Here is a 22,237-nt window from a genome sequence, read left to right as displayed (position 1 = left end):
TCAATTCCGACACTGTCTGAGGTTACCATGAAGGACTCTCTTTCCCACCCTCTCCCCTTACCTGAGGCAGGGTGACCCTGTGAATCACCAGTTCTCTCCCTCTCTCCCTCTCTCTCTAATGAGAGGGCAGCCCTACGGTCTGGTTAAACTATGGCAACTTTACCTTTACCTTAAAATCTACCAGTTTAAAGGAGATGAGTCAGTTCTTCTAAGATTTCCATAAACAGCTCAGCATAAAATCTTGCTGATCAATAACAATGAAGTGACTCCAAATGTTTCACTAAGGTGTGATATGAATTAAAATTATTATTGAAACATGTACAAAAAGCAAGTGAATAGATTCAGCTCGTTTTTATTTAGCAAACGCACATCTATTCCATTTCAAAGTTTGATCTTTTTTTTGTCTCATGAGATTTTATTAGCAGTTTCCGCAGTTGATTTCAGTTTGAGTCTGTCACACCCAATATTTACCGTGGGTAGTAAAAATTACATTTAACTTCCCCAGTCACTCCATTCACAAGCCCAGTTGATAGAACACTCACAATATCAAATCTGGGTGTTTTGTATAAATCCGTACCATACATTGACCAGTGCTATTAAACAAAAATATAATGCTGAGAATTTTAAGAAAACTTATGGAATTCGAGAAAGATCAAATCACAGAATGTTTTCAGACAAAAACCGTTTCACCCTATCACATGGTCTAATCTCAATTTCCTCCTCATTTCCAAACCCTCGAATATCCTAGTCAGTCCATACCCACACTATTATATTCATTCCTCATACCTCTTATTTCCCAACCCAGTTTAATCCACACTTCTGGTGACTGTCCCGTCCCCTTCAATATCACACTTGCCTAATCCATCTCTCCTGCTCACTTCCCATTTCCATCAATAAACCATCTTGTCTCCTTATCATTCAACCAACCCACTGACTGATTTGCTTTCACCATACTAACAAATGACTGAAAATAGGAATATCCGCACCCTAGTCCTTCTTCCAATTTAATGAGTTGTACCCAAGTATGCTATTAAGCAAAATATAATGCTGAGAATCCAAGAATCACTGAGAAATAAAGCAGGTGCAATGGAATAAATTTAAGACAGGGATAAAAATAAATGAGGAAGACACTGCAGGCCAGTCCAATTTAATGAGATGCACCAAGGTACTCAGCCCCAATTTCACCCCCTCCCCCAACCCAATGGTGTATCTTTTCTGATCAGACACCACTGTTCTGGCCTTGAGGATATGAGTCCGATGGGTCTTGATGTTCTTCAGTCTCAGCGTTGGAAATCACTGAGGATCTCTCCAATGCATGGTAACCACGGTTTCTCCATCGCTTCCTACCATAGCAAGCAAATGCAATCAGAGCCACCAGGGCCAGGGTAACAGTAACAGAAATGGCGGCTGTGGCCCCGCCGGAAGAACTCTTGCTAAACAACTCGTGAACTTCGGATCCGTGGGCTGTTCTCCACAGTTTGGTCTGAGTGTCCTTAAGCCAAGGCTCTTGGTATTGAGAGAGAACAACCACAGTGTTAGTGGCACTGGCAGTCAGAAGAGGGAGCTGTGAGAATGGGGGAAGATTGATGCGGGGCAAATTGAACCCATCAAAGGCACCAGATTTCACACAGTAGAGTATTTGACACCCATCACTGATGATGGCTCGGTGTTGACTGTAACCCTTCGGGCATTTCTTGGGGTAAGCACTCGGCTCTGTTTTCATGACAGTGTCCAGTCCTGCTTTGGAATGCTGGACCAGTGGGTTGCCAACATCACAGGTGAAGAAGCCGCCAAAGGACACAGAGTAGCGGAGTCCCATCTCGTAGTCATCACTCACGCAGATCTTCAGGTCTTGGAAGAGGTTCAATGGGTAGAAGGATGGCGGGCACGAGCGGGTCTGGGTCAGCGGGTTCCCAGCATCTGCACTGTAGAGGCCACCAAAGAGGTAGCCCGAGGACTGGGTCACTGGGCCCATGGCTGCACACCAGTATGCCTTAAACTGGGCTCGGCGCACATAGTAAGCATCTCCGCACACATCCTTGCAGCAGCTAAAGAAGGCCCAACATGAATGGCAGCGCCGCTGACACTCATACTGACTGTAGGCTTCCTCCTCTACCCCTGTGTGCAGCTGAATAGCTGTGTACTCAGAGGGGCAGCTGAATGACCCTGTCAGCGGGTTCTTCTGCTCCAGTGCCTCGCACAAGGGCCTGGCATCTGCACCTGAAAGCCCGGTACATTCCTGGTAGATGCCCCCAAAGGTGAAATTTGTGCCCATATCCTTGCAAGACCCATCATCAACATTAGCCCTAAAGTTGAAGTTGGGGGAGTGGAGATCCAAACAGCCGGGATGCGTGTTGACGGTGTAGTAGAGGGAAATGGCTTCGTCAACGGCCTGGGCTAGCTTCCTGACTGTGGGTTCCGGGAGCTCTGGAATAGTTTGTGGGTTAACAAAGAAACTCAAGGGTTGTCCTGACCTGTCAATGGCCACCAGCTGATTGGTGATCTCCTGCTGCCACTTCTGCAGTGTCATCCCTGGATAAAAGGGAATCCCACCGTTGCTCTCGATCATGGAGTGGGATCTGTTGCCCAAATACTGCCTGGTGAATTCAGCCATGGTTTCGACGTTGCCATCAATGCCGACATTCACAGTATGGAAGAAGGTGGCACCAGCAGAGGCGGTGATGGTGGACTTCCGACTCCAGCTGTCAGACACAAAGCTCGATCTCACTTGGTCCTCTTGCACCAGATTGGCACCAGCATGGACACCAGTCAACACATGGGTGCCATAGTTAAGAACAAGCAGCTGGGTGTAGTAGGAGACGGCTCTTGTCTGGTTGTTCTCCATGTAGTTGCCTATCTGAATCAGTCGATCCTTAAAGCCCTGGTCCAGTTGGAAATTGGGATAGGTTTTGATCTGATAGATGAGGTTCCTCACCTGGGTTCTGGTGGTCATGCTGCTGTCTCGCACCTGGTGAGTTTTGACCCTCTCGCTGTCCATGGAGAACTTGCCGTTCAGGAAGGACAGGAAGGAGACCTCGGCGTTGACCGAGGCGCTGGTGGAGCTTTTGTAAGTGCGCCAGTTCTCGATCAGCTCGGACACCGTCTCGATACTGGTCCGCTTCAGCGGCACCACGTACACCTGGTCTGGGAGGAAATAGGCTCCGTCCTCGGTGGTCTTACATTGCGAGTAGCTCGTGTTCATCACTCTGCCCCGGTCCAAGTTCCTCAGGTTGTCCCAGCCTCCCCCAGGCAGCACTTCCAGAGCTGTCAAGCTTTGGCTCGTCCTACATTCCTTCAGACCGTCTGCACTAGACACTTTCTGCGCTGTCCCCACAGCCAGAAGGTACACGATCACAAGAGCCAAGAGCAGACCCATCCCGACAGAGCAGTGTCTCTCTCCCCCTCGCAGCTCCTTCTCGGAGCTGAGCTTCTTGGCCAGTGAGCTCCCGTGATGGATTTCTGTTTCATTTCACGCCAGAATATGTTGTTTCCTCATTCTCTGGCGTAATGCTGGGTCACGAAGTGAAACTCCCTATGAGAGAAGCCCAGAATCACCCCACATCACAAGGTAAACTCACCGGCCAGCGCTTTCATCTGCCTCCTCTTCAAGAGGGAATTTACTGGTGTTGCATTGTTAACTCATTCGGGTGGAAGGCGACTGTCCCTCTGCAATGTCTGCGTAAGAAGAGGAGCGGGCTATTCAGCCCCTCCGGTCTGTTACATGAGAAGAAAAGGCCACACAACACCTCAATCACATTCCATGGGAAAATGTAGGGTATTCAATCCCAGCACCTATGACAAATAAAGAGGAGACCATTCAACCCCTGGAGCCTGTTGTGTAGGAAGGCAGCTGCTGCCTCACAGTGCTGGGGACCCGGGTTCGATTCCACCCCTTTGGTCTGTGTGGAGTTTGCATGTTCTCCTTGCCTCTAGGTGGGTTTCCACCTAGTGCCCCGGTTTGCTCCCATAGTCCAAAGACGTGCAGGGAAGGTGGATTAGGCATGGGAAATGTGGGGACAAGCTGGGTGGGTGACAGGAACTCAGTCACATTTGGGAAATGTGAAGGCCATTCAGCCTCTCTATCAACAGCTGAGTGTCTTCAACTCTCTCCAGAGAGAATTCACAAACCTTGGGAAAAAAAATTCTTCCTCATCCCACTGTAAAATGGCTGACCCTTTATCCCGAGATTTCACTCACTTACTTAAGACTCTCCAGTGAGGGGTGGGGGGGGGGTGTAAAAAGCCTCTAAGCATCCACCCACCCTGTCAAGCCATTGAAGAATCTTAAATGCTTCAAGTGAATCATATTTCATTCTTCTAAAGTACAGATTTATACCTGCTCAGGTCTCTACATAGTATAACACTCATATCCCAAAAAGCAATCCACTGAACCTTTGTTGCATGCCTTTGCAGTTGGGTATATATTCCTATGATACGGTGATCAAATCCGACACAACACTTCAAATGTGATCTCACCAAAGCCCTGTGCAAAAGTGGTAAGGCTTCAGTACTCGTGTATTCACCACCTTCTCAAGGACTTCTAAGAATAAGTGCTAGCCAGACGCATCCCATGAATTCATAAGAATCCCTACAGTGTGAAATCATGCCATTCGGCCCATCAAGTCCACGCCGACCATCCCATCCAGCCCCCAATCCTGTACTAAAGGAAAGTCACTCATGCCCCCATGAGCTTCCACTGAGTTTAAAATTTAGTGGGAGGGTGGAAGATTATGCTACAGGTATCTGATGCAATCCTGTCAATTTCTCACCAGGCAACAGGGCAGTAGGAAGGGTGTGGGGTTGGGGTTGGGGTTGGGGAGGGTGGGGTGGAATTGGGTTGATGAAAATTAGTTTAATTGAATTCCAAAAGAGCTTGAGACCTCACCCTGAATAAGCGTCTCTGCTCCTGCTTCAAAGACAGGCATTTACTTTGGTCATGATTTACAGAAGTAGGACAAAAAAAAAGTTTGTTTTCAGACCAGCATTGAAGAAATGAAACTGGGTAGATCGTGAGACATGAATCAGTTACACGCTACCGAGATCATCAACAACAACAGACAATTTAAAGGAAGACAGAGGGGTAGGGATTCATTCAGGGCTAGGGAGGAAATTCAGGAGCCCACGCTTAAGGTAGCTGAAGAAATGTTTCCCAGTGGGTACATCAAAGAAAATCCAGGACCTCTTAGTGATCAGAATTAGTGCAGCACAGGGATTTTTGAGGATCTTAGGCCTAGATACGTTAAACAGACAGGGAGGGGTGAGGCCTTTGAGGGATTTGAAAAAAAAGTGCGAGAATTTTAAAATAAAGTTGTCACTGGACTGGGAGCCAAAGGTGGTCAATAAGCACAGAGTGATGGCTGAACAAGATGTCGTATAAGTTAGGGTATGGGCAGGAGAGGTTTGGATGAAATCAGCTTACCAGAGCTTCAAAAATCAAAGCCAGGCCAACAGTGAAAAGCATTGGGAAGGCTCTATGATGATGCCTAAATTGGGCAACCAATGACAGGAGTCTCGGAAAAATGTAGTTGACAGATAGAGGTTGTGCATATCTTGCCATTGTTGCCAATCTATTCCTCTAAGATAGCAGTTAAGAACCACAAACTTTTGTTTCAGTTATATTTTTGCCTCATTTTCTAAAAGAAACTGATCAAAGGCTTGATTTCATACAAGATCCAGAATCTTACATTGCTGCCTAACTTAACTACACAGTGTACAATGGATCCTAACACTAGACTTTTCAGCCTGCTGTTAGAATCTAGCAAACATCACTCAAGCATGGGAAGTTTTGTTTGCACCATGGAGCTGCAAGCAGGAAAGCTCGTGATTCTTCAATGAAAAAAGTTTGGTTGAAAGCCCCACAACTTAAATGAACTTGCCTGCCATCTTCCTCACCAGGGATTGGTGATTTACCGATGAGTGCCTTTTTACTAGTGATGACCTACGAAGGTATTACAGCATTGGACATAGGATGGAGACCCCAACCTATCTCCCACAAAATCCCCTCTCACCAGCCAAATAACCCCATCAACAACACCACCATCACACATTCAGTGTAAAATGTGTGCTTGGAAAGGAACAGGTTGAGCCTGTATCAGCAAGGGCTAAGCCAACAAGGGCTATGCGAACAGGCAGAGCTAGCAGGAAAATGGAAGGGGATTTCACTACAAACAGTTAACTGAATTCCAGTGAAAGAGGTGGACTTGAGATGCCGGGAGTATCGGAGGCTGGAGGGTGACCTTATAGACGTTTATAAAATCATGAGGGGCATGGATAGAGTGAAAAGGCAAGGTTTTTCTTCCCAGGGTAGGCGAGTCCAAAACTAGAGGGCATAAGTTTAAGGAGAGAGGGGAAAAGATTTAAAAGGCACCTTAGGGGCAAATTTTTCCACAGAGGGTAGTGTGTGTATGGAAGTGGTGGGGCCCCATTTCTGATGAAGGGGCTAGGCCCGAAACGTCAGCCTTTCTGCTCCTATGATGCTGCTTAGCCTGCTGTGTTCATCCAGCTCTGCATCTTGTTGAATCTGCACTCGCCCCACTTACCAGCATCTCACCCATAGATTCAAACGTTATGACATTTCAAATGTTCATCTTTTTGGAGACTGTGAGGTTTCCTGCCTCAATAACCCTCCCAAGCAGTGCTATTCAGAGAGTGATGAAAATGAATTATATTTTATATCAGGAAAACAGCAGGGCTTTATTTTTGACTGAGTGTCAGTTCGTATACTGCAGAAGAACTACTTCAAGTGCAGTCCGCAGTTAGCAGAGACTGTCAATTTGCTGTCATTACCCAGAGGTTTTCTTCCTCCCTGCTCCAGATGCCATGAGAAAGATTTTTGCAAATGCTGCAGCATCTCCACACAACTGCTTACAGTCAGTGACTGGGCCCTTTTCCAAATCCCATGGTGCAACACTGCGAGACGGTTTTTCCTTTGGGTTTGCCTACATACAGACAATGGTAAAGCAGAGTGGGCACGGGGACGAGGTAGAGAGATGCTGATGCCACACTGAAAAGGCAAGGTGAAGGATTGATGTAAATCTTTGATATGGCTCACATGGAAGGATAAGCTAAAACAAAAAGAGAGACATTTCAACAATTGGGAGAAAACTGTCAAAACACCGGGATTGAAATAACTCCACAGGGGCTGGTATCCCATCGCAAGTCATCCATTAGTTACATGGACAGTCATTGACACTGATTCAGTTTCCTCAGAGTGAACAAAACCTCTGACACTCCTGTTTATATATCTGTCAGCCAGACTGCCCGATTCACTAGATTAACAGCCCCAATCAGGGAATTCTTCTGATAAGGTCTACCTGGCTACCTGACCTCATTACAATTACTGCATCCCTCTCCCTATGAGTCTGAGGACATAGGTGGTTCGTTTTTTTGTAGCTCCTCCTGGGGTGTTCTAGCACCAGGTCAGGTTCCTCCAAATCTGCCTCTGAAATGGGTGGTGTGTAACACACAGTAGCTTGCCTTCTGCGCCCAGAACATCTCAGAAGGATTTCATTCTCTTCTGCAGACAGCAAAAACATAGAGATGGCAACATTCACCATGACCATCTCAAATTCTGAAGTATCTTCAAAGCTTGATGGACAGGGAGAACCCACTGGTTCTGGAACAGTCATTAAGGCTCTCAAGGAACCAGGCACAATTTGCTCCCAACCCATTTGCAAGTTTGCAGCTTTTATACAGTCCACATGCTTGTTCAGGATCGTTGCACCTACCCGAACTTTATACATGGATATAGTAAGGACTGCAGATGCTGGAAGTCACAGTCGATAAAATGTGGAGCTGGAGGAGCACAGCAGGAGCAGGAAAGTTGATGTTTTGGGTCTGGACCCTTCATCAAGGCTGGGGAGAGGGGTAAGGGAGCTCAGAAATAAATGGGAGGGTGAGGCTGGAGAGGGGTGGTAAGTGGGATGGTGATAGGTGGATGCAGGTAGGGGGTTGTAGAGATTGGTCAGTGGGAAGGGTGGAGCAGATAGTTGAGAAGGGAGATGGACAGGTTGTGTCAGGTCAAGGAGGCGGGGATGAGAGGGAGGGTTGGACATGGGATGAGGCTGGGGTTAGGGAGATTTTGAAGCTGGTGAACTTGATGCGGCAGAGGCAGAGGAATTGGGAGTGTGGGATTTGCAAGAGGGTGGGTGAGGGGAGGTGTGGTCAAGATAGCTGTGGGAGTCAGTGAGTTTGACATGGATGTTGGTGCTAAGTCAGTTGCCGGAGATGGAGACAGAGAGGTCCAGGAAGGGGAGGGAGATGTCAGAGATGGTCCAGGTGTATTGGAGGTCGAGGTGAAAGATGTTGGTTAAGCGGATGAACTGTTCAAGCTCCTCTTGGGAGCACGAGGCAGCACCGATACAGTCAGTCAATCTAGTGGAGGAAGAGGTAAGGGATGGTGCCAGTGTAGCTGCAGAAGATGGACTGTTCCACATATCCTAAGAGGCAGGCATAACTTGGACTTATGCAGGTGCCAATGGCCACCCTCTTAATTTGTAGGAAGTCCCAGTGTTTGACAAATGAACTCTATGCATGTCCAGCCACTTTGAAGTGGGCATCCACAATGATTAAGAACATTGAGCCTATGAAAGGGCCTGCATAGTCAACAGCGGTGACCTTTACATGGGACAATCACTCTTGCTTCCCATAAATGTGCTGTCTTCGACTGTGATCTGGTCTCACCGGGACCAGAAAGGTTTCAATTCTAGTTGTGATGGCTCTTTTGTTTTCCCCATCACCACCAGCTGTTTTAGTTTTGCCAGAACGGGATCTTTTCGTGTCCACCATCAGATATTGTCAGCAATGACTGTAAGGGTGTCTAGAAAGTTTAAAACCAGAATGGACTCTTCCAGTAGAGGCACCACCAGTGGTATCTTCCAGTGAGAGGCATCCGCATTTGCCAACACTCCCAGACAGTGTTCCAACTTGTAATTGTACACACTTAGAGTAAGAGCCTACTGCCGAATTCGACCAGAAGCTATGGAGGCATGGCCTTATCTTTAAGCTGCCTTAGCAGGGGCTGTCGTCCATTACTATTACAAATTTACATCCGTAAAGGTATTGGTGGAACTTTCTCACATCATAGATGGCTGGGCACATTTGTGATCAGCATCAGGCAAGGTCTAGGAAGCACACCCTATAGAGTGTTCCTCTCCATTGGGCCACCAGTGAGCTCATACGGGGAGGCATCTCATGTTAGCACCACATCTCGCTTGGGATCATAGTGGGTCAACACCTTAGATGATGATAGTTGCTTTCTCACTTCCCTCAAAACTACTTCCAAGGTTGAACCTTTTTCAATAGTAGGTGTAAAGGTGCCAAGATGAAGGCCAGGTTAATTATGAATTTTCCTAATAATTCACCAACCCAAATAGAGATCTGAGCTCTGGTAGACACGTGGGAGCTGGGAAACATTTGATCGCCCTCACTTTATCTTCCAGCTGGTGTAACCCGGTCTTGTCAACTCTGTAACTCAAGTAGATCACTTGGGGGTGCCTGGAAAACATTTTCATTTCTAACACCTTCGTTCTCCAAGTGCTCTTTATTGGTCTTCCCAGATATTTTCAGGTCATCCAGATAAATGGCGACCTGGGGTAGACCTTGTAAGATGTTCTCCATCGTCCGCTGGAAAAGAGTGAAGGCTGATGATGCCCCAGATGGCAGTCTTGTATATTGGTACAAATCCTTATGGGTATTAATTGTGGCATTCTTCTGGGAATCCTCATCTAGACGTAATTGCGGGTATGCATGACTGATGTCCAGCTTTGTGAAGGACAGCCTCCCCACCCCGCCAGTTTGGCCTATAAGCCCTCTACATAAGGGATTGGGTATTCATCCATCTGTGAGAAATGGTTTATCATTTGCTTAAATCTCCACAAAAGGTGAACCGACCCATCAGGCTTCACAATTGTATGACTGGTGGTGCCTATTCTGCAAACTGGACTAGTTTGATGATTCCTTGACTCTCCAACCTCCTGATCTCTGCATCTACATTTGCATGCGAGGCAAATGGCACCTCAAGGGCTTTGCAAAATCATTGAATTACATGCCGGTCAACATGTAAAATGGCCTTGGCTCCTTTGATAGTTCCTAGACCTTCCTGAAAAACTTTCTGGGCATTTAATTAGGATTTCACTCAGGCAGCCATTTTCTAATTGAAAAAATGTTAAGCCAATCAAGATGATGAATCTTTCTGAACCAATTCCACCCCATCCAGGTTGAGCCCGAACCTCTTACTGCAATCAGTGGTAACTGCAGCAATGGCTTCCCATAGCACACCGAAACTGAATTTGTACCCTCAATCTGTAACGGTTCACCGGTATATGTTCTCATTCTGGCCTAGCTTTTGTGTAAACTTATGGATTGGAGTCCAGAGCGAATCTTGTTAAAAACTGGTTCTGCAATCACTGATACAGCTGCACTGGTATCGACCTCCATTAGAACCGGGTGACCATTTAACCAGACATTTATTTTGATTGGTTCTGATTTTGATGTTGCTAAGCAATTCAACTGTTCCAGACCACATGTAGGTAGATTTTATGGGGTAGGCACTCTCCTGGATACTGCTCTAGGGGTTCTCTTACTCAAGTCAGGCCTGGTAGGACTACTTTGTCTCAGGATTCAGCTAGTAGGTGCTTTTGCATGGTTACATCATTAATCCCACATACCAAATGGTCTCTCAGCATTTCATTCAGGGTTAATCCAGAATCACATGCCTCTGCCTGTCACCTTAACCGCATCAAAAATCCCAATATGGATTCCCCTGGTTCTCAAACTGCCGAATAAAACTGATAGCATCTCAGAATTAGAGGAGACTTGTGGTAATAATATTCCTTAACAAAATCCATTAACTCTTAAATGGTTTTAGTATCTGGTGCCTCAGGGAAAGTTAGGCTCCAAATAACTGAAAACACTGCAGGTTCACAAGCTGTCAGAAGAATTACTCATTGTTTTCAATTGCACCAATGTCATTTGCCCAGAAAAAAATAACACATTCTTTCCATATATTGGACCCATTCTTCAACATCAGGATCGAATGAGTCAAGCTTCCCAAATAAAGGCATGATGCCAGAAATGTTTGCCCCAACTCAGGGACAACTGTTGTGAGTGAATTTTCTTCAGGACCATACTGTTTTCATTCTTCACCACTGAAATAACTCCATGGAGGCTGGTATCCCATCAACAAGTCACCCTTTGTTTACAGGTGCACAGTACATGGACTCTGACCATGTGAGGAGAATCCCTGAGACTCATGGTTACGTCTGTCAGCCAGGACTCCCTGATTGGCCCAGGTTAACAGCCCCAATCAGGGAACCCATACCCAATGAGATCCACCTGGCCAACCTTGTTCCAATCACTACATTAACAATATTATAATGGAGGAAATGTTTGATTAAAGCATGCATCAATACAACAAGAGGTAGAAGGCAAATTTCTTATATTGTTATTTTAATATACATTTAATAGTGATTAGCAAATTTTAAAAAGACGTTGAATCTAGAATAATATTTTAGGACAGCATCCTAGGACGTCAATGCACAGCACCACAATAGTGGTTCAATAGACCCATGCAGTTAGGAAATATGCGTGACCAACCTGGGATGACTGACTTCCTACTATTTTTGCAGCCTTTGAACAGAACTTCCCCAGAATTCACCAAGCAATAAATCACAGTATCAACCTATTTCTTAATATTTTGAGTTGCAGTGAACTGTAGCTGCAATACTTTGCAATATCAGCTCTGACAGAAAGATTTTCAACAAACAAATTTCCAGTATTTATGTTGTGATGGTGGTAATGTCAATTAGCTGTTTTTCTAAAATTGTGTTTCATTTTGTTTCAACAACAATCATCTGATATGTATTGAAAGCATTGTACAAAAGAAGATGCAATTTTCATAAATGTAATAATGCATCATTCCAATAGACATTATAGAACATAATTATTCATTCTTCCATTTACTATATCACCTCCGATTGTATGATTGTATGATTTGTAACTTTCATGTTGCCACATTACACTGAAAAAAATAGCACAGCATCTGGGAAGGAACTAAGCAAGACCAAACAATCCTTAAGACATTTACCGCAAAGGAAGCATTGTTCAAAGCATCCACGCTTCTAAAATTACCAGCCACGCTTCCTGGCTGTTTCATAATCATAAAGCTGTGTGAAACTAACACGGGGCATATCACAGTAAAATAAGCAAAAATGTTTTGAATTATCAAGGGAAGCCAATGGTAATGATGCAAACTTAAAAGTTCAATTTCTGTACACCATTTATGGCATTTGTTTTCTGTGAAGATTCAGGTTTCCATTTGTTACTTTATTAGGTGCCTGTTTCCTAATTTGCCTGTAAATATTTTAGATTCTGTACACCAGTGCAGATGAGGGAATTTGCCACTACAATGGCACATCCACAGGGAAGCATCCAACAGTTTGAACTGGAGTTCAGATGCAATAGGATAGAGCTTTTTGACACATTTTCCAGGTATGGACTTGATTCTCAATTCCTCTCATATTGTGCTGTTGATAAAAAGGGGAGATGGTTGCATTGTGGTAACGTTAATGGGCTAGCAACCTAGAGGCCCAGACTAATGATCTGGGAACAACGGTTCAAATTGCACCACAGCAGCTGATTGGAATTTGACTTCAAGTGATAAATCTGCAAAGTCAAGCTAGTGTCTGTGATGGCGACTATGACAATGACTACAATTGATTTTTTGTAAAAACCTGGCTCACTTATGTCCTTTAAAATCTGCCATTCTCACCTGGTCTAGTCTACAATACTAGACTCATAGGAGTGTGGGTGACTCTTAATTTCCCTCTGAAATGGCCCGGCAAGCCACTCAGAACAGAGGCAGGCAGGATGGGCAACAAAAAAATGGTCTTGACAGCAGCTCCCACAAAAGAATAAAAATATTACTGACACTGCTTGAAATTACAGTGATGCTCCCTACAACTTGACCAACAGTCACTAAAATTTTTGCATGGTTGCTCCTGCTAATAGAAAGCATGATTTCATTTGTATCCTCCCTCTCTACATCCTCATATCACAATTAAGCTACTTTCAACTCTCTTTCCTCTACACAGTTTTCCAGGCTCTGTTTAGCTTTGCTTTTTCAGTCTTTATCTATGCCTTTCTGTCTCAACTGATTGAAACATGCCTTTGGGACAGGGCATTTTGTATCACCACATCTTGGTCCTTTGCACATTTATAACCTGCCTTTTCTCACTTGTCAAACAATATTTTGAAAGACTATGTCACCAACGCACCCTCATTGAACAGAAATAAGGTGTATTGCCATTTTTTCCACACCACTGTCATGCTGTCCTAAAGAAACAGATCACAGCTGTCAGGATTCACTTCAAACTCCCTGTGCCACATTTTCCATTTCATACTGATGGTACTGACAACGCCCAACAGGTCAAATGGCTCAATTCCCTGGACTGCAGACTTAACACCTCCATCAAATGCACAATCCTAAATGTCTTTGTATTTATGCCTATGTTTTTTCCTTCTCCTCATTGTCACTGTCTCAGGCTGAAAGAACAATACAGTCACAGATTTAATCTTGACAAAGAAATTAACAACGCTTTAATGGAACTTTCTTATTACTGCTGCTGCATGTGCTATTTGACTTTGTACTTCCAGGTAAGTTCACCCCTATACAGTACAGAGTGTACATTTCAACTCCTCATCCAAATGTGCATACTGTATCATTTTGTTACAACCAGATGTGGGAAAATTCATGGCTTCCCTTTTGTTTAACATCCTCTCAGTTGGTCACAACAAACATTTTGTATTAGGAGATAGCAAGAACTGCACATGCTGGAGTCAGAGACAACACAGTGTGGAGCTGGAGGAACACAGCAGGCCGGGCAGCATCAGAGGAGCGGGAAAGTTGACGTTTCGGGTCAGGACCCTTCTTCAGAAAACGTTTTGTATTTTTATCTTTTAGCACATAGTCATCACATTTCAATTAAACTTTGTGAACTAGATCAAAAATGAAGGGTCAGTTCCAATGTTTTTCAGCGTGAAAGAGAGAGGAAATTTGTTACCTACTAACCCCCGCAAATAAAATCAATCACATAGAAGTACACAGATAAGGAGCTTAAAAAGAAAGAGGGAATGGCGATTGGTACAGGGAGGAAGGTAGGAGTAGATGCAGTTTCTCAAGTTTTTAAGAGTTTTTGAGTTGTAAAAGTGAAACCTAAGCCCAACTGTTTAGTGATGTCTTTTTCCTTCATAAAAGCTGGCAAAACTGCTGATGTCATGGAGATGACAGTGAATTATTGCTGTTGTTTCAATTCGATTTTCATCAGCTAGTTTCTGAGTTTAAAGGACATGAAAGAGGGAGAGAGGAGCTTCCAGTAACCTCGCTGTTGCCAATCGAAACTGTTGAAATATGGCTGGTTTATATATTCCAAGTAGCTCCATTGTATTTTGCAAACAAAAAACTTCACAAGCAACCTTCCATCTCCAATATGTGAAATTATTATACAAATATTAATAAAACAAGAGATACAAATTTCTTCATGCTTCAATGAGATTAAGTGCCCATTGATTAAAAATGATCATTCCTGGATGACTAGTTTTGTATGTTAGGGGATATCAGAACCATTTTGGGTCAGCAATGTCCATTTTAAATAAATTTTAGTCAATGATAGTCTTAGATATTGAAGTCCAATGAGGAAAGTTGAATATTGACAGCCCAATTTATTACACTTGTAACAGTATCTAACTATATTCACAGCATGTGTCATTTCTTTCCATTGTAGGCAATGGGGAAGCACAGAGTCAACATTATGAATTATTTGAAAAATAATTAGTAAGCATGACTGGCTTTAATTTTTTTCTTAAATTGTTAATGTAATCACTGTCAAAGTTTCCATTTATTGTGTTTTCCTAATTTCCCCACAGAAGGTGATGGACAGCTACCTTTCTGATGTGCTGCAATCCTTACAGTGTAGAAACATTCATAGCGCTTTGAGACAGAGATTCCAGGGCTTTGACTCAGCAATGGTGAAGAAACAACAAATATTTCCAAGACAAGATGGTGTGTGACTTGGATGGGATGTTGTACTTGTTGGTATTCCCATATACCAGGTGTCCTTTTCCTTTAAAGTGGTGAAGGACATGGGTTTAAAACTTGCTGGTTAAGAAGCCTTAATATATCACTACATATATTTTGTAGATGGTACAAAATGCAGCATCAGTATGTCAATAATGGAGAAAGATATGATTAATTAATGACCTAAAAGTGAAGACATCCGTAGGTTGCAGTGATTAATTTTTTTCAAAAGTATGCTTTATTTATAAATTATCTGCAAGTACATAACAAAAACAGTTCATGTAAGATTTTACAGAAAATACAATAAAAAATCTTTACATTTCTCAGTTGGGCATTTCATTTTTAGGTGCCTCCATTCAAATGCAAAATTGGAACATTTACAATTTAGAATTAGATTTTATTGTCATGTGTACTCAAGTATCGAAATACAGGAGCACAGTCAAAAGTGTACAAAGTCACTATTGTCTGGTGCCATCTTGGTTATACACTTGATTACAAAACTGGAATTTAACAAAACAGCAAAAATAAAAGAAACAAAGCCAAAAATAATGAAAAAGGTCCAGATATTAAAGTCTTACTTAAGTCTTATCTCCCTGCAGGCATCCAAGCCAAGTCACGACCTAGACTCTCAGAGGGGCCTGAGTGCTTGCTGCCACCGATGCTATTGCCTCTAATCGCCTACTACTGCTGCCACTGCCTTTGATTCTATGGTTACCAGTGCTGCAACCAGATCTTGGAACATGCTCAGGCAAGGTCCACTCATAGCCTTTGATCACTGGGTCCGAGAACATTGCAGGGCCAGCATGCAGCCTCCGATCGCTGGGTCTGTTTACTAAGTATGATAAAAAAAAACTATTTACATTCCAGTACAAGCTACAAGGGATCTATAAGTTAACAAACCCTCAGGATATAATGGCAGGAAGGACTTACACCTATCCTCTTCTCTATCCATCTTCTATCCGCCTCCCACTCTCTCCCTATTTATTTCAGAACCCCTTTCCCCTCCCCCTTTTCTGATGAAGGGTCTAGGCCCGAAACGTCAGCCTCTCTGCTCCTATGATGCTGCTTGGCCTGCTGTGTTCATCCAGCCCTGCACCTTGTTGTCCAGAACTTAGATGGTGTCTTTTTTCCACTGTGTCTTGGTGGTGCTGCCCTAAGCTATAGTGTGTTCTTCAGCATGGAGCCCTGGACCTTGGAATGTGCCAGTCTCCAATATCCAAATCAAGGACAACTCTTTGCAGTGGCAGTTCAATAAGTTTTGGCCGTCTTTCACCAAGTTGTTGATCTAGGTGCAGTTGATGTTTGTCTCAGCATGCATCGCAGGAAACAGCCCAAAGAACACTGTATCAAGGAGTTGCTCAGAATGAACTTCGACAGAAACCACTATGTCTCTCTCCAGGAACAAAAACAAGAAGTTTCTGGAAAAGCTCAGCAGGTCTGGCACCATCTGTGAAGAAAAGATCTGAGGTAACATTTCCGCTCTGGTGACCCTTCCTTCAGAACTGAGGAAGGGTCACCGGACCCGAAACGTTAACTCAGATCTTCTTTTTCCACAGATGGTGCCAGACCTGCTGAGCTTTTCCAGCGACTTTGTTTTTGTTCCTGATTTACAGCATCCGCAGCTCTTTCGGTTTTTATTTAGTATATAACTCTCTTCAGATCTTCTTTATAAGGGCACATTCCGCAGGAAGATGTGCAACAATCTCTTCAGTACCACAGCCATCTTGAGGGCAGCAAATGGTGGAACAGACAGTCTGAATATGTATATAAGATCGAAAAGGTAATGCCTTTCTCACAACCAGCCAAGTTACATCTTGGTGCTTGTTGGACCCACAGGGTAACAATGGTATTAGGAAAGAACTTAAACAAGGAATTAGAAGGGCTAAAAGGAGTCATGGAAAGTCTTTAGCAAACAGGATTAAGGAGTGTCCCAAAGCTTTTTATACATATTTAATAAGCAAGAGGGTAGCCAGGGAAACAGCCCGCTCAAGGACAAAGGAGGGAAGCGAGATGTGGAGCCAGAAGAGGTAGGTGAGATCCTAAACAAATACTTTGTTGAAGAGATGCCGGTGTTGGACTGGGGTGGACAAAGTCAGAAGTCACACAACACCAGGTTATAGTCCAACAGGTTTATTTTAAATCACAAGCTTTCGGAGCACAGCTCCCTCATCAGGTGAAGTCAACTCTTTGTGTCAGTATTCACCAAACAGAAGGAATTGGTGAAGAATGATCTCAGTGAAGGGAGTGTCGAATTCTAAGTCAAGTTGCTATTAAAAAGGAAGAGGTGTTGTGCGTCCTAAAAAGTATTAAGGTAGCTAAGTCCCTGGGTACTGATGGGATCTATCCCAGAATATTGAGGGAGACAAGAGAATTAATTGCTGGAGCATTAACAGACATCTTTATATCCTCTTTAGCCACAGGTAGGTCCCAAAGAACTGGAGAGTAGCCAATGTTGTCCTATTGTTTAAGAAGGGTAGCAGGGATAATCCAGGAAATTACAGGCCCGTGAGCCTCATGTTAGTGGTAGGGAAATTATTAAAGTTGTCAGGCACAAGATCTATGTACATTTAGAAGCAAATGGACTTATTAGCAATAGACAGCATGGTTTTGTATAGGGGGTGGTCATGCTTCACCAACTTGATCGAGTTTTTTGAGGAGGTGACGAAGATGATTGATGAGGAAAAAGCAGTTGATGTGGTCTATATGGATTTCAGTAAAGCCTCTGACAAGGTCCCTCATAGCAGACTAGTACAAAAGGTGAAGTGACATGGTATCAGTGTGAGCTGGCAAAATGGATACAGAACTGGCTTTGTCATAGAAGGGAGAGGGTCGTGGTGGAAGGATGCTTTTCAGAATGGAGGGTCCTGACTAGTGGTGTTCCACAGGGATCACTGCTGGGACCTCTACTGCTCATGGTCTACATAAATGATTTGGAGGAAAAGGTAGGTGATCTAATTCATAAGTTTGCGAATGATACAAAGATTGGTGTAATTGCAGATAGTGAGGAGGATCATCAGAGGACTAAATAGGATCCACATCAGTTGGAGGCATGGGCAGAAAAAATGCCAGATGGAGTTTAATCCAACAAATGTGAGGTGATGCATTTTGGAAGGTCAAGTATGGATGGAAATTTACAGTGAATGGCAGAACCATTAACAGTATTGATATGTAGAGGGATCTGGGAGTGCAGGTCCACAGATTACTGAAGATGGCAGCGCAGGTAGATAAGGTAGTAAAAAAGACCTACGGCATGCTTTCCTTCATTGGAAGTGGCATTGAGGATAAGAATAAACAAGTTACGCTGCAGCTTCATAGACCTTTAGTTAGGCTGCACTTGGAATATTATGTCGAGTTCTGATCACCACACTACCAGAAGGATGTACAGAAGAGGGTACAGAAAAGGTTTACTAGGATTTTGTCTGGTATGGGGGACTTTAGCTATGAAGAAAGGTTGGATAGACTTGGTTTGTTTTCACTGGAACACAGGAGGTTGAGGGACAACCTGATACAGTGCAAAGTGGAGGGGTCAATTACTAGGGGACACAAGTTCAAGGTGTTCGTGGGATAGAAGTTTAAAAGAGATGTGTGAGGCACGTTTTTCACACAAAGAGTGGCGAGTGCTTGGAACATGCTGCTGCAGGTGGTGGAAGCGGACACAATAGCAGCATTCAAGAAACACCTGGACAAATACATGAATAGGAAGGGAATAGAGGGATATGGATCCTGCACATGAAGCCAGTTTTAACATGGAAGGGCAAAATATGGCTTGGAGGGTGAACGGCCTGTTCCTGTGCTTTTGTTCTTCGTTCTTTGTTCTTTGTATGACATTCAGCGATAATAATGCCATTGAATGGCAAGAGATGATTCAGATGTCTCTTGTTGGAGATGGTTATTGCCTGTTACTTGTACAGCATTAAAGTTACTTACCATGTCACATCAAAAGTCCCAACTCAGGATTTGATAGCTACAGAAAGAATATCATAATGAAACCAAACAGGTTGATAACGAATCTGTAAATCCTTCTAACAGGGCAGGCATTAACAGAGAAGTTTCTGGTCAAGCAGAAAAGTTTGGCAGCTGCCACTTAAAAAGACTCCAAGTGTAGAATCTTGCCATGAACGAGTTCATTTTTGCTTCAAGGGACCAGCCCAGACACACTTGCCACTATCAGTTTCAACATTGAATCTTGCTGTGTATGGTAATGAACTGACTCATTGTCTGAGGAATTGCAAAGGGAACTGAACACCCAATGATCCTCAGAAAACATTCCTATTTATGATTTTCTGAAGTAGCTGAACTTGGAATTCTGTCCGAGGGAACTTCTGGACTGATTTAAAATAAAACGAAAAAAATGCAGGAGAAAACAAAATAAAAGAAATTTCTGGAGAAACTCAGCAGCATCTGTGGAGAGAAAGCAGAGTTAACATTTCAAATCTCCTAAGACTTTCCTTTGGAACTGACAGGAGTTGGAAAATTGTGTTTATTACGCTGCAGACAGAGGAGCAAACGGAACAGATCAGGGAGTGGGCACGGTGACTCAGTGGTTAGCATTGCTGCCTCACAGGACCTGGGTTTGATTTCAGCCTCAGGCAACGGTCTGTGCGGAGTTTGAACTTTCTCCCCGTGTCTGTGCGTGCTTCCTCCTACAATGCAAAGATGTGCAGGTTAGGTGGATTGGCTGTGCTAAATTGTCCCATAGTGTCCGGGGATGTGCAGGCTAGGTAAGCTAGCCACGGAAAATGTGGGGTTATGGGGATAGCTTGGGGGTCTGGGTCTGGGTGAGATGCTCTTCTGGTGCAGACTCGATGGGCTGAATGGCCACTTTCTGCACTGTAGGGATTCCATGATCACGAGTGTGCCCAGAGCAAAAGACAAAGACAGTCTGGACTGATTTCTTGGGGTTGAAATAATTGGCTTCCAGTAATCCTTTTAACCAATGTAGAACCAACTAACCTGACAGAATAGAAAAAAAAGATATAGAGTACCAAGAGATAGTAAGACGTGCAGATGCTGGAGTCTGAGATAACACAGTGTGGAGCTGGAGGAACACAGCAGGCCAGGCAGCATCAGAGGAGCAGGGAAGCTGACATTTCGGGTCGGGACCCTTCTTTAGTGAAAAAAATAAAGTACCAACCTTGTATTTGCATCCCTGACATTGCAGCGTTAGTACTGTAAGCGGGAGCTCTCTGCTCAGGCAAGGAACCTCTTGAAGCAGTACATGTATCTTTCTCTCTCAGTGCGCATGTGTTGGAAGCTGGGTGTGTTGGTCAGAGTACGGAAGCAATGTTTTAATAACTTTTCCCTTGGAAAAATAACTTCAATGATAAATGCTCTTCAGTCGGTTAGAAATTAAAGGCACGGGAGTTATTAACTGCTGATAGCATTTATTTTAAGAGGAGGAAAAGAAAAGATTGATGGTTACAGGGTGCAGCAGGTTGCTGATTAAGCGCTGTGGTGGGAGCGCGAGCAGGTTACCTGGCCAGGTGAGCGCGGGATGGAGCCAGAGCACGAGCAGGCTACAAGTGCTACTCTGGGACTCGGCATCGCCCTGCTCGCCAGCCTCGTCAATGGCTCCACTTTCGTTTTGCAGAGAAAGGGCATTCTTCGAGCTGAGAGACGAGGTTTGTAATCAATTGGGTAACCTCACTAACTTCCCCTTCCCCAGCAAAAAAAAAACAAAAATCTTTGCATGTAACACTGCCACCGGAAAGGTATTATGAAAATGTTTAGCGGTCAATGCATGCACGGAACAAGTGTTACTGAGTCACAAGCTTCCTCTGGAAAGCTTTGAGTCATCCACACGGCCTGACTCCCTTCTAAAACTGCAGCGTAGATTGTAAAATGCTGGTCGCATCCCATGATGTGTGGTCATTGTAGAATATCAACTCTGCCAGAAACAGTGCTGATGGAGCTGAATTCTAAGCGTCTTCCCCCACCCATCCATTAATGAGCCAATAAACCATTTTGCAAAGTGGACTAAATGTACACTTTTGGATAACAGCCATCTACACTTGAAAGTAATTTCTAGTTTTAATTGAAAATTTAATGTAAGGGATCAGCAATTAAAGATTTGATTTGCATTTTGTCTCAGTTTCCACCACTTAAAAATGTAAGATTAACACATTATTTTGTTCCAAAACATTTGTGCTGGAATAAGATTTATGTTTTGCTTCTCAGAACAGAAAAATATTTAAAATTAGTGTATTTTCTAGTCTGCATTCCCATTGGAAGCATTAAAAGAATGACATTGTCTTGTAAGTGAAAAATATGACTTTGTCCAAAATGGATGTTTTGTGGATCCCACCTAAGTAGATCTAATCTTAAAGTTATTTATTCTCCCTAACTTGAAAAATAATGTCAACCACAATGGTTTTATATCCTTGGTTACAGTTCATGAAATATTGGTACATGGCACAGAAGGCAGCCCTGTGTCAAACATTTCAGTCGAGATATCTCGACTCAGTCCCACTGCCTTTTCATAGCCCTGTTTTCGGATTTAAATATGTCTTTTTTTTTTATTTCACTCGCAGATACAATGGTCTTTTGACTCAAATATCTTCTATTGGAAAACTTTCCATGTTAAAACTCTCCGCTACCCCTTGGTGACATATTTAAATGATTTGTTTATACTGTATGGATTTTGTAACCAGAGGAAGTTATCTTTTTGCTATTCACAATTTAACATCATTTTGAAAACACCTATTGAATTTCTACTTGTTTTTCTTTGCTGTTGTGGAAAAGTTCCTGCGTCTTGATCCTGTTCTCATTTGTTAGTGTCATGTTGGTAAACATATGCTGTTAAACTGTTATAATGGGGTGCCCAGTGCTCTCTGGCCTACTGAAGAAATTCATCATTATTTTACATTCTATACCGCATTTATAAAAACAGAGAACTCTTGGATTCTATTGTGGCTATATGTGCCTACACTTGAATATAAAGGGAACAATATCTGTGAACCTCTTTGTTAATCAGCCTTTTTGTGCCTTTGGATTAATCATAGTCTAGAGGACTACAGCACAGGAAAGAGGCCCTTCAACCCATTCACCAAAAACAATGACTTAACTATTCAAATTCCATTTTCCAGAACTTGATCCATAGCCTTGTATGTCATGGCATCACAAGTGCACTTTTCAATATTTCATTAATGTTATGAGGGTTTCTGCT

The 22,237-nt window shown here is 43.5% G+C and overlaps 2 protein-coding genes across 2 annotated transcripts in view; one reads left to right on the top strand and one right to left on the bottom strand.

The window, feature by feature from the left end:
• Positions 1 to 336: 336 nt before the first annotated feature.
• LOC109930650 (macrophage-expressed gene 1 protein) lies at positions 337 to 3,472 on the bottom strand. Its single transcript, XM_020530104.2, has one exon. It carries the CDS (start codon positions 3,374 to 3,376, stop codon positions 1,220 to 1,222), a length of 2,157 nt encoding a protein of 718 aa, XP_020385693.1. The 5' UTR covers positions 3,377 to 3,472; the 3' UTR covers positions 337 to 1,219.
• A 16,868-nt stretch (positions 3,473 to 20,340) lies between these two features.
• Positions 20,341 to 22,237, top strand: part of nipa1 (NIPA magnesium transporter 1) — an 18,770-nt gene continuing 16,873 nt past the window's right edge. The window contains exon 1 of the mRNA XM_020530106.2: positions 20,341 to 20,693. Within this exon, the coding sequence (XP_020385695.1) occupies positions 20,567 to 20,693 (127 nt within the window). The 5' untranslated portion in view covers positions 20,341 to 20,566. The remainder of the gene's footprint in view (positions 20,694 to 22,237) is intronic.

Source organism: Rhincodon typus, chromosome 6 (assembly GCF_021869965.1).
Source record: "Rhincodon typus isolate 14 chromosome 6, sRhiTyp1.1, whole genome shotgun sequence".
Taxonomy (NCBI): domain Eukaryota; kingdom Metazoa; phylum Chordata; class Chondrichthyes; order Orectolobiformes; family Rhincodontidae; genus Rhincodon; species Rhincodon typus.
Note: the sequence above shows the minus strand (reverse complement) of the source record. Positions and strands in the feature narration are given on the sequence as shown.

What these genes read in the sequence shown, in the direction of transcription:
- LOC109930650 (XM_020530104.2), bottom strand. Translation starts at nt 3,376, where the DNA reads ATGGGTCTGCTCTTGGCTCTTGTGATCGTGTACCTTCTGGCTGTGGGG.